The sequence below is a fragment of the Vidua chalybeata genome, chromosome Z (assembly GCF_026979565.1).
Source record: "Vidua chalybeata isolate OUT-0048 chromosome Z, bVidCha1 merged haplotype, whole genome shotgun sequence".
Lineage (NCBI taxonomy): Eukaryota > Metazoa > Chordata > Aves > Passeriformes > Viduidae > Vidua > Vidua chalybeata.
Window position 1 is genome coordinate 26,606,857 of NC_071570.1, and position 12,961 is coordinate 26,619,817.

Sequence of the window (12,961 nt, forward strand, 5' to 3'; positions counted from 1 at the left end):
CTTCTGAGTTTCTCCCTGTTTGACCTCATGACATCCCTGTACTCTTCCTAAGTAGCCTGCCTAGTCTTTCATACATCATAAACTCTCTTGGATTTTTCTGGAGTTCAGCTCTCTGTTCAATCAGGCTGGTCTTCACCCTGCTGGTCCAAATTTCAGCATGTGGTGACAGCCTGATCCTGCACTTCTAGGATTTAATTCCTGAAGAATGTCCAGTGTTCCTGGGCTCATTTGCCAACCACAACTGCCTCCCAAGAGACTTTCTCAACCAGGCTTCTAAACAGGCCCAAGTCTGCCCTCCACAAGTTCAAGGTACATGTTCTCCTTGCCAACCTCCCTTACTTCTCTGAGAATTAAAAGCTCTGTCATTCTGTCATCACAGTGGCCCAGAGAGCCTCCAACCATCATATCCCATCACCCACTAGTCTTTCTCTGTTCACAAACAACAGGTCCAGTAGGGTGCACTATCTTGTTGACATCCTGACCAGCTGTGTCAGGGCATTATCATCCACACACTCCAGGAATCTCCTGGACTGGTTCCTCTCCACTCTGTTGCTTTTCCAGCAGGCATCTGCAAGGTTGAAATCCCCCACAAGAACAATGGCCAGTGATTGTGAGAGTTCTCACAGCTGCTTCTACACTATTTCACCTGCCTTTTCTTCCTGTTTTGGTGGTCTATAGCAGACATTGACCATGGTATTTGTCTTTCAAGTAAAAACTTGAAGAGTGAAAAAGAAGAAAATCTACAAAAGAAATAACCCATTAGCAATGATTTTGTGATTACCAATACTAGCATATGTGAAAGCAATTTATCTGACGTATCTGACAAATTCTTTGCTATTATATGCTTGAATGTAAATTAAACTTGATTTTTTAAATGGTGTTGGGTAAATACAGGGAATTAATTATTTATTTGTCAATTCACCTTTCATCAGAACTGACTAATGTAGAGTTCAGTAAATTATCATGTGAATCATTTTTACAAGGACTCTCTTGCTATTAATAGCACACAGGCCACTTATGTACCTGCAAGAAAACTTCCTTATTATTCATAGTCCAAAGAAACACTTGTATTTAAAAATGGGTACAATGATCAACAAAGCTTAGTCTTTCGTGTGATGCAGTTTTCTAGGTCTTTATCCAGCAGTTCTCAAGGAAAAAGTCGATCTGTTTGCTCACCATTAAGTACTTTGCCAGTCTAATGGCAGTTCTGAAAGGAAAACAATAGAGATATTTTTCAATGAAACTTATGGTGCTGGGGTAGAAAACTGTTAAGAACTGTTATGTGCAGTTGAATGTGCTCTTTCTAAATCTCTGAATCTGTATTTTGAGCTCTATCACTTCTTAACAAATAGCAAATAACAAGGTGACAACTTGCAAATGCCATCTCACACAGACACTACCTATTTTTAATCTGGATGTTGTTCAAGTTTGAAAGAGAAGACAAGGTATTTCAGAAGAACACCATCCTACCTTGTATATTTAGTATTCTGTAAGGGATTTTTTTCTTAATTATCTCTATTCCGTTTATGCTTTTGCTTTCAAGCCCTTTTGACTAGTGAATCTGCAAATAAACAATAGCTTCTATCTGAAGCCAGAGGTTTCTGAATGCCTCACAGATGTGTTTTCATCCCAGCTGTCACACTGTGCAGTTGCTAAAATCTGTTGTGACAAATCACAGCTCTGAAGGTAGATCGTCTTTGTTTATAACAAAGAAAAGGCAAATGTATGTTAGCTTATTGTCTATTTCACTGAATCCCACTCTCCTAAGGTGCACCCCGTAAATCTCCTTTTGGTATCACCTTTCTCACAATTGCACAGAACAAATATGAACTGAGAATGTACATCAATACACATTCTCTCTTGCTCTGCCTACTTATGATGGGGTTTGTTACACAAGATGAAGAATAACTGAAAAGATCATTATTTGTCATTCTTTTGATTGACATTTATTTTATTCTCCCACATATCAACAGAACGTGCAGTAGCAAAAGGTTCCTGCTATTTCCTTAGTGTTGTTCTCGCATATATTCCTACATATTTACGAAAAAAATCAAGGCTGAAAGCATGCATCCATTTATTTCACATGAAAAGTCTGATTCTTATTGAGTGAGAGAACTTATTTAATGATTTTGGGCCAAGCTAAATGAAGTTTTGCCTCCTGTTGGTATTAGACTCTGTCTCATTAAAGAATGTGTTATTCAGGAGACAGATATCACTCATGATCATCATCCCAGAAGCTTAGGGTTAGGGTTAGGTCAGTGGGTTTTTTAATCCTCTAAAAAATGTTCAGACTCCACACAATTTATCTGTGAAGATATGAAAAAAAGTACTTAGTTTTTGTACATACTAACAGGATACATACTTTTTGTGACCGCTAAGGAAGTAGTGCATGGACTTCTCTCTGTTATCTATGGGTAACATGTTTACATTCACTGCTTTGGTTAGGGTAACTGAAGAGATAACAGAAATGAATAAGAGATGAGATATAAAAGCTTCAGCTTGTTTGAATAATTTGTGTTTAAGAAAATTAAACTCCTTCCCATTTTCAAAATGAATGTTCTTCTCAAGTCAAACCCACAGTTTTCATGGGCTTTCCATCTGCACAGGCAGACATACCAAGAGAAGAATATAGTTTCACATATCAAATTATTTTCTGTGATGATGAGCCATATAATTTACAAACACAGTAACAGTAAACAGCCCACTGTACCAGAAGCAGACTTAACACTGTATCCTGTGGGAAAATAGCATTTTCCTTAAAACAAAAGATGAGGTCTTCCTACGGAAAAATTAGTAGCAGTTCTGCTTCTCATTTTACTTGAAATGCACTCCTGTGCATGGCACCATACATTTCACAAAATGTTGGTGGGCAACAACAAGGCAGTTGCTTTCAAACTTACAATACAAAAAGGTTGAGAATCAAATTTTGTTCTTTCCCTATAAATAGGGAAGGACTCACCTGGAGGCACTGAATTATTAAGGGTTTGTATGAGTGCAAGTGAAGATGGGATCTAGCCAAAGTTTTCTTTTTTTAAACTGTAACAATTATATTCTTACTTGCAGCTGTTGTGTGATTTATTGGTGGATTTTTTAAAATATGAGCTTTTGATAAGTTAATTCATAAATAGCAGTAGTGGCTGAAGGATCTGAAAAATTCTCACAAGAGAGTGATGGAAGAAGTTGGAGATACTCTGATCTTCTCTTGCCCTAATCTTTGAGAGGCAGTTTATGCTTCTACTAGCAGTGTTCAGTATACCAGATAACATATTAATTCTATAATAGAAAATGACTGTAGTACCAAGCACAAGTTAAAACTTCTGCAAGTCAGGAAGAAATTTCTTTGCTCCTTAAAAGAGTTCTCAAGGTCCACTGAGTTTTTAAGGTGATTTCTCATTGTTGGTTGGTGTGAGAACAGTTGTAGCTGTTCCTACTCTCCCTTCCTGCCATCACTTGCTCTAAATTTAGGAGCAAGTTTTAGGGAATGGAGGCATGGCTGCTGTCACTTTTGAGATTGTCTAGCATTAAGAGCAAAAGAACAGTCTTCTTAAAAGGAGAAGACTGTTCTTTTGCTCTTAATGCTAGACAATCTCCCCATCTCCCTCCCTCCCCATCTCCCTTCTTGCTCCTCCAGTTTTGCTGTTGATTAGCCTTTCTAAGATTTTCATAATCAATTTTTTGTTCTTGTAGTAGCTTTATGATACAGGAGGAGCTTCATAGATACCAGTATGCTAAAATGTTGTAGCAGGATCAGTCTGTACTTACATGAAGCCAGAAGCATGAGTTTAACCAGCTGAGAAACAAATTCTCCATTCACAGCTTTAAGGTGCAAAAAAGTGCACAACTCACTTTACTACACCATTGCTGTGAAACGAAGACCTACAACTCTCCATAGCAGCAATTTTCCATATGACAGAGTACATCCTCTATTTCTCTTTTAAACTCTAGACAGGTTATTTTCACTGTTTAATCAATACAAACATACTATCTGGGCTTTAAAGAATTTCTTAGCCTGTTGGCGTACTCATTGTAAGTGTCAGATAAACCAATCAGTTGGAACAGAAGAACTGTGAGTTTTCAAAGCTGATTCCTTTTTTCCTGCTTAGTTGCATATCCTAAATAAACATTTTTATTTTCTGGCTCCAGAATTCCTTTTACATGTATAAAAGGTCTATTTTCTAGCAAAGTTGTCCTATTGTTTTGGACACGGCTTCTTCTGTAGCTTTGGAGTACCATTTGGATGTAGCATATATGTCAACCTATCTGGATCAGTTTTAGCGGCTAAAGCAGCATTTACTTCTCATCATCCATGATATAGTTGGTTCATGCTGACAGGTGAGAGATGCCTTTTTAGCTACTTTTGGTCAGGTTGTCTACATTTTTTGACAGTAAGACAAGGTAGATTTTCTCAACTTGAAGCATCCACTCAATGGATGCCATGAGCAACCTATTAAATTAGGTCTTCTTGAAAGTGGGCACCTATAACTCCTTATCAGCACTTTTCATCTTTGTCAGGAAAGAAGAAGATCTTGTTTCTGATTCTACTAGTAAATATTTAACCTTAGAAAAGAAACTCTAACTAGAACCATGAGTACTCTATTTGGAATATTGTGGAAGTGCAATTCAAAGCCATCTCTTCATCCTGGAGAGTTTACATCATAACTATAATCCTTTTATGTTTATGGAACTGGAAAGCACTAAATCCATAAAAGCATTGAGACAGCAGGGTTTCCCCATCATAGGAAAATGAGTTGTGGTTCTACCTTTGGCCATGCCCCCTCAATTTTTCCTCAGCCCAGACTTCCAGGGAAACCCCAAGGACATTGTCCCTTGTTGTCTGTGACAGAGAGTTTCCTAGTGAAGGCTTTCAGTATTTCTACCCATGAGAAGAAATGGCATACATCTTGTTAGCTGTGTATGTAACAGGAATTCCTAGAGGTGTAAACCTTTGCATTACCAGAAGAGCCTTTAACAGCTAGTAGGTTCAGCTATGCAAATGAATTGTTGTAAAGCTAAATATTGACCAGCAGTATTTCAGAGAAGACAAGGCTTCAGGATGTCCTAATTGGACCCTCCAGTACCTGAAGGGATCCTGTTAGAAAAATTGAGAGAGACTTTTTACAATAGCATGTGGTGATAGAACAAGCAGGAATGGCTTCAAACTGAAAGAGGACAGGTTTAAGTTAGATATTAAGAAATTCTTTCCTGTGAAGATGGTGAGGCACTGGAACAGGTTACTGAGGAATGTCATGCCATCCATGGCAGTGTTCAAGGCCAGTTTGGATGGAGCTGTGAGAAGTCTGGTCTGGTGAAGATGTCTCTGTCCATATGAAGGGGTTGTAATCAACTGATCTTTCAGGTCCCTTCCAACCTAAAGCATTCTATGACTCTATGAAGAGATGTACAAAGGAAAAGAGAAAACAGCAAACAAGCTGTAACAAGTGAAAACAAGTGTAACAGCCAACCCAGTACTTCATAAAAGTACATGAACATATATTAAAATAAACTGTATGGCTATGGCACTGAATTTTCTTAGTGGTGAAATACCATTTCTGTATTCATGTTTCCCTTATTAATATCTGTTTAAAACTGTTTTGATGTTTGCTGTTTGCTTCCAGTTTGGCAGCTCCCAGATGATATATAAATTTGCACTTATCTTTGAAATTCACTTAAAAATTCAAACCATGCCATATATTGCTTTAAAGTATGTAATCTGAAGGTATTTTCTTAATTGGAAAAATAAAATCCACAAGCACTTGTCCTGATGTAGAACTCTTGACAGCTTGTATACATAGTGAGCAGGTAAAGATAGTACGTAGTGAGCAGGTAAAGATAGTAAAAGATTACTTGGAAACTGGTACCAAACTGCTACCAGTTGAGTTACTTTAATTTTTGTAAAACCAAGTTGAATTAATTTTTTTTTAAACAACTGACCTTCAGACAATGTTTGTTTTACCATGAAAAATGAATATTATATGAATGCATATGCTTTTCATAAAAAATTAAGTAAAAAGCCAGCATGGGCTTAGGTGTCCGTGTAGTCCAACTGAATAGAATATGTTTTGAATTATGTGTAAAAAAAACCTATTGACATTTAGTTACTTCTTGGTTACCTAAGTCATGGGAGGTAAGACTTAGAGAAATACCTATTACGCTTTGGGAAAATGATTAATATTAGAAGCATTAGAAGCAATGTATTTTAACACTTGTCAGTAGACTGTCATGGTTTTGTAATGGTGAAAGTCAAGACTTTGCACTGGTTTCTCTGTTCCAGTGACTGACATATTGACAATTACCTTGAAACATTGAATGCAATAAATAGTACATAGAATTTTCAAGGAAATATTTGACAAAAAATTTCATCCAAACTGATGAAAGTTTTCTCTAGAGTTCCCCAACATATGGTGCAATTTGAGAAAAAACACTTGCTAGAGAAGCTGCTTGTATTTGAAGTTTTTGATGACTGCTGCTACCAGCTTGTTCAAACTTTATCTAGCTGTTACTCTCTTGCTTAATCCATGAACTGTATCTCCTTTTAGGATTGGTGGAGCCATGCCAACCGTCTTCTCCTATTTTTCGGAAGTGCTTGCTCGGGAGAAACGAGGTGAACACCTGAGCTGGCTCTGTATGTTTTGGATGATTGGCGGCATCTACGCTTCTGCAATGGCTTGGGCAATAATTCCTCATTATGGTAAGAAATGCCATAGAAGAAAGAAAAATCTCCTTGTGATTTGGAAGTATTCTAGTATGAAAGTAAAGATCATGAACCTTGATAGCTTAAAGAAGAGTCTTCATGTCTGTTTTTGAACTACTGACCTAACTGACAAAAATAAATTTATTCCTTTTGGAGGATATAGTGGGAATAGACTGTATGTCAAATAATAAATAATTTATTACAAGATGCAAAATTTCACTAATATCCATATTTAGTCAAATTTTTTAAATTACTGAAAACCTGTACACATGAAAATTTAATTGGTGTCATTGTTAAATCTGGAGAAAAGAAAGTAAGAAAGTAAGGAAAAAGAAAGAAATTAAGAAAGTAAGAACTTCCTTAATGTTTGCAGTGCTGAAATCTGAAATTAGTCTGAAATTAAAGCTGTATGGAATGTTTCTTAGTAGATATTTTTAATGGTGTAAAAACAGATAAATGGAACACTGCATTTAAATGCTGTAGGGATGTATGAGGGCAATGGCTGAAGTTATACTCACATAAAATATAAGCTACTTTGTCAAAGAGCTCTTTAATTGCTCTGTCATAGTTAAACATAATATGGAGGTATAGATTCAGTTCTTTGTCTTTTGTGCTTGCATTTTAGAAGAGTCAAATGCTCACAGGTCTCCAGGGTTGCTCAGACTGCTCAGGGGTTCTTAAAAATCAGCTTAAGCAGCTCTCTCTGGCAGGCCTCAAGTGAAGTAAAGCAGCACTGTGAGCTGGCATCCAAAGCAGCTTCCTTTAGCCAAGCAATGAGGTTTATCAAAGCCATATTGTGAAGGTTTGCTTGAAGTGATGGGAACATTTAGCAAGTGATAATGTCCAGAAATAAATTATAATAATGCAGACTAATCAAATACCTAGACTGTTGCATTAAAATTATTTTATGGTTCAGTCCACTAAACCTGAATCTCTATCTTCAACCTTGCCTTTTGACTTTGAACTGCTGGAAGCAAAGAGAGGAATTTGTGCTGACAAAGCACAATATGGATTTTTTTTTCCCAAAGTAGTAAATTACTCTGGATGCCAAGTACTTTTTTTCTTTCCTATGGACTTTTATTTTCTTTATCTTTCAGTGGAAAATACAAACATCATGACAAACTGCTTTACATAGGTTGTCTAATTTAATGTAGATTTTATAAATAACTATATCCTTTACTGAGGTGCTTTTAGAACATCACATGGTAGTATATTTTAATATAGTACACTTACACCAAACTACAGGGAAAACATTTCTTCTTTCTTTAGCCGTGGAAGAATATCAGCAACAAAAAGGAGTGCTGCACTGTGTTTTTTTGTTGTTCTTGGTTTTGTTGTTGCTTTTTCCACCTGCAAAAATATTTCTTAAATAATATAAGACATGAGAAAGTAAAAAACAATTTCAAAACATAGTATGCTTTAGTGCTAGACATCCAAATCACTACTTCAGTTTATTAAGATACGTTAAAATTATCAAAAAAGGGCCAGAAAAATCAAGCTACCAAAAGAATCCTTTTTCAGAGTAAAGAAGTAAGTTTGTACATCATTTTGGCAAAATCAAACAGAACATATTTATGGGTTTCGATGAGGTATTAAAACTATCTTTACTTTTAAATCAGACTGTTTTGTTATGTTTGAAGTCTAAAACCTAGTCTTAGTCCTTAATATTAGTGTGAAATCTCTCCAGTTCAGACAAACTCTTTTATTGTCATAATGCTGTGCCGAGCTCTCAGACGTCACCAAGGGCTCCCAGGGCAAACCCTGCTCCAGCATTTGGGGAGTGTGGTCACACATTGCTGTCCCCTTCCTGAAACATTCCAGGTCAAGAAAATGCCGGTTCAGGTGTCTACACCATTTGTATCACATGCATTTACAGGGAGGCTCTTATGGTATTTTCTCTTTTACTATTTCTAAATGATTTCTACATTAATTTATTTTGCCAGAATTAAGCAGAGATAGAGATTTTCCTCCAAATCCCTTTCTGTACTTCTCATCATTCACATCTTCAGTGAGCAGGAAGCAAAACATAATTATAAACTACCCATCCACTTTTAAACTGCATTTATATTTGTGCATGGGCATTTCTGTGTTCTCTGCTTCTCACTTGAGGACCTGACAATGTTTCGTTTTCTCAGCTGGACTCAGAAGTTACTCAAGAGCAAGGAATGAAGCTCCATCTTTAAAAAAAGCAATAAATGTCATTGAGCATGGTGGAATTACCCTTCTATTAATAGAAAGATATCAGGTCAACACAGTAGAATACTTTTCTTCCCTTGTTTACCAATGTATTCCTTTCATTTGTACTCCTTCTTATACAAGCCACTTTTAAAAAGTCCTAGATTCGTAAGTATACATTATCTAGCCCAAAGCAGATAGTGAAGCTATGTATGTATGTTTGCCCTTTGAACATTTAGCTATATCTTTCTGGGAGAAAACACAGATTACTCTCTATATGTAACAGTTTATCTCTGTTGTTGTTCAAGAAGCATAGCAGAGTCTGAAACAGAAGCAATGCCCTGGAACACAAAATAAAGTGTTGATAACTGTTGTTTTGACATCAGCATGTTGTTAAATGAGGGATAAGTGTGATGCAGTAGTGCAGTCACCACATATGGAAAGGTTAACATCATCTGGAAGACGAGCATCTCTGTATCAAGGCTTTTTGATTTATATAGCTGTTGGCCATTGTTTAAAAACTGAAAGGTTGTGTAGACTTGTTCAAGGTCTCCTAAACTGACTCCAGGCTGTGAAGAAGAAACATCTGCAGAGAAATGCTTCTAATTGCAACTAATTTTAAAAGTCCCAGATTAGACTGCTAAAAAGAAATTCCTCTCTACAGTGCTTATATCAAACTAGATAGGAGAAACAATCATTCTGTAAATACTTCTGCAAGTGCAATTTTAATTTTAGCATCCTGTTTCAAGGTAGAGTAGTTCAAAGATGTCAAAGACTTTACCTGTGTATTACAATAGTGTTCAAAAATATTCATTTTTCAAATAATGAAGAATCCTAAGAAAGAGAAATTTTAGTTTAAAATCCAGATACTGATATCTTACAAAACTTTTTACACCAAATTTATTTTTTAGTCTGACAATAGGAATGAAAAAGAATTATGAAAGTTGTTTTATCAGTTATTAAAAAAGAAAAAAAATCTGTGCCATGATTGTAAAAATCCGTCTCAATTTTTATTGTAACATATCTCCAAACTAAACATCAAGGGAAGCTAGATAAGGATTTCAGTGTCCTTAGCCTATCAGTTTTGATATTATGTCTAATTTTATGTGTTTTGTCTGTAAGAGTCATACAAGCCTTTTCTGGCTTTATGGACTATAGGGAAATATTTTGAAATTTGCAGCATTCCCTAGAGTATTTTACTTAGTCATAAAAAATATTGACCTCATTGGTTCTTAAATCTTATGCTTGAACAAGGAGTTCTTGACCAAAAAGAAATTAGATTGCAAGGTAGAGAACAGGATGGTGCAGGTATCCAGGCTGTTACAGCATAAGCTGCAAGTGGAACCTGAAGCTTTTTTCAGACTCTCACACCCCATTTCTGGTATTAACCAGAGAAGAGAAGAGATAGCCATGTCAAATTACATTAGTGAACAAATCTCCACTGTATAGCCAGAGACAGAGACATTACCTCCATAAATATGCAAAAGATTCCAATTCAATTAGGCTCCATTATTCCCTAAACCACTTCAAATTTAATAATACAGAATCAAGGAAATAGGAAAAATACTTCTTTCTAACACATTCAGTACAAATACGACGTAAGTTTAAACATTCTTTCAGAACACTGTAATCACATTGCATGACAGACCTTCACCTGAAGTATTCATTTTTCATCACTTTTTTCCTACTAAATTGAGGACCACTTACTTGTGTTCATAAGAGAGGTATTTAGCACTATTAAGGAAACAAATTTGGAGTAAAAAAGTGTGGAATAAGAAGTCTAAGGAAATGGCATTCCATTTCAGAAGTGAAGATTTCCTGCCTAGGTGTAATGTGTCTCTCTGGTTGTAAGCGGGAATGTATTAAGACGTTCTCTATTCTAACAGAGTTTTCTATTGCATCAGCAAACAACTGGTGTTTTATTCTCCGACTAAAAATCACAGTTACAAACTATAAACTTGTCACTAGTCAGAAATTATATTTCTACTTCAGTCATTAGAGTTTTACTACAGAAAGCCATTTTTTCCAGAATGTGGGTTTTTTTTTTTTTTTGAGAGGAAGTTCTTTACAGTAACAGAACTTAAAAATACAGACATAGAAGTGTCCAAATAACGCACTGACTCTTGACTTGCAAAGCACTGTATTTAAAATATTAACAATAACTTCTGTTTTAAGAATTTTTAATTATGTCTCCTACTGGAAATTTTTGTATTCATTTCCTGGTCTGTAAAATATATTCACTTCTATTCTCTCTGAAGGTTTTTGCTTTTTACTTTTCTCCTGTCAATATGATTAAATTAGTTTAAAAGGCAGAAACTGGGACTTTATTTAGATAGGATAGAACTTAAATTTTAAATACGGTTGTTATAGCACTAATATGAACTGGCAAATATATTTACAGAATCTTCATTCACTGGATATTGTCAAGGGCACATGAAACTGCAGACTGTCCTTAACAGTTTAGAACCACACTAAATTCACTAGACGTACCAATGGAGACCTGTTGACTGTTCTTAATTCTACTCTCCATAATTAGATAAGTCTTTTTTTAGGCCCAGGAGTCCATAATGGCTTCTATTTGAGTGTAAATGTGAGGACAATGGACCAATCTGTTTTTCTTTTGAGTAAGAACTGGCTTGCAAAGTGGCCTGAAAAATATTTCTCACTTTGTAGCAAAAGATTGTTGTGGTAAAGCAATTCAATTCATCTGAAGAAATTTACTCTACTGGAAATGAAAGTGATACTTCTATCACCCTTTATCATGGTGGCTTGAGAACATCTTTTGTTGTACTTTCCATGTCATGTTTGCTTCATTTTTGTGTCATCCAACTGAAGATAAAAAAGATAAACCTATCTTCAAAACAGCAATGAAATCCCCTTCTGCATGAAAGTGTCATGAACTGTATTGTAGCAAAATAGGCAAGGCAGCAGAGCTGCATGCAGCAACTATGCAGATGAGGAGATAGATTCTGGCTCACTGTGCAACTCACAGCATGCAAAGCATCAGGCAGTGTTAATGGAGGAATTAACCTCCATTTGTTGGGCTAAAGGTTTTCTCAGTGTCACAGAGCAGCAGTGGTATTGGGTTAAAAATTCCCACAGTATTGCTATGTACTATCTGTGGGTTAGAGGCTTAGGGCACAGCAAGTACTAGTGCTTGATGAGCAATAAAAGCTGAAGGATCTTAGGAGGCATCCATCTTTCAGCATTTCTGGTGAGCAGACCTGGATCCTTTTGAGTGGTAGGAGCTAGTAAGTGTGGATTTACAGAAAGTGATCTGATATTTCTGTCAAGGGATAGTAGTACAGATAATGAAAAAGATTTTATAATGGTCTGTTAGTTAAGCATCTGAATGAAATTGCTATGAAAGAAGTAAAACCTCAGCCACTGAAATTCCTGTTGCAGGGGCCTTTGTGGATTCTGGTTTGAAGCAAGTTGATGCAATGGATGTCCCTCAAAGTTCCCTCACCCCTGTTCTATTAAACAGATACTATTCCTTCACTTTGTGTTGGGGTAGACTAGAAAATAGCAAATAAAAAAATATTAGAATTTTTAAAAAAATAAAAAAAGAAGAACTGAATATTCCCAGCACGTGTAGGAAAATGCATGTCTATCAAATTATTCTGGCTGGTAGCTCCAGATGGAAGACAGAAAGCTTCTTGGCCAAATAACCCTGCACTGGTAGATAAAGAAATTTGTAAGGTGGTCCTTATTTAATTTTTAAAATTCTGGACTCTCAATTTTAAAAATCTCTGACTCCTTAATATTGCTTTTCTTTCCTATTGTTTTCCTCAAACATGTCTTTAAAAATCTTCCTTTTCATGGTAGTTCAGAACAAATTAATGCCATAGCAACAGCTATTTGGGCAAAAGCTGAACCCAGGGCACCATTTTCTATTATACTGTAGTTTCTATTTTTGCAGAAAGTATCTGAATTTCATTAATTATCCTGTACAAAGAGAAATGCCAAAGAAGATGGCCTGGGGAAGAGAACCATGAATTTTTTCTCAGCTGTAAAAAGCCCACGAAAGTGCCAAGAAACTTGCAGAGTTTGAGATCAATATATTGTCCTTTTTTAAGACTTGGAGGAAATATG

General features: G+C 36.0%; 1 protein-coding gene across 1 annotated transcript in view; it reads left to right on the plus strand.

Annotated features, from left to right (window-relative positions):
* Positions 1-12,961, plus strand: part of SV2C (synaptic vesicle glycoprotein 2C) — a 75,743-nt gene that overhangs the window by 24,869 nt on the left and 37,913 nt on the right. Inside the window, exon 3 of the mRNA XM_053931655.1 lies at positions 6,537-6,688. Within this exon, the coding sequence (XP_053787630.1) occupies positions 6,537-6,688 (152 nt within the window). The remainder of the gene's footprint in view (positions 1-6,536; positions 6,689-12,961) is intronic.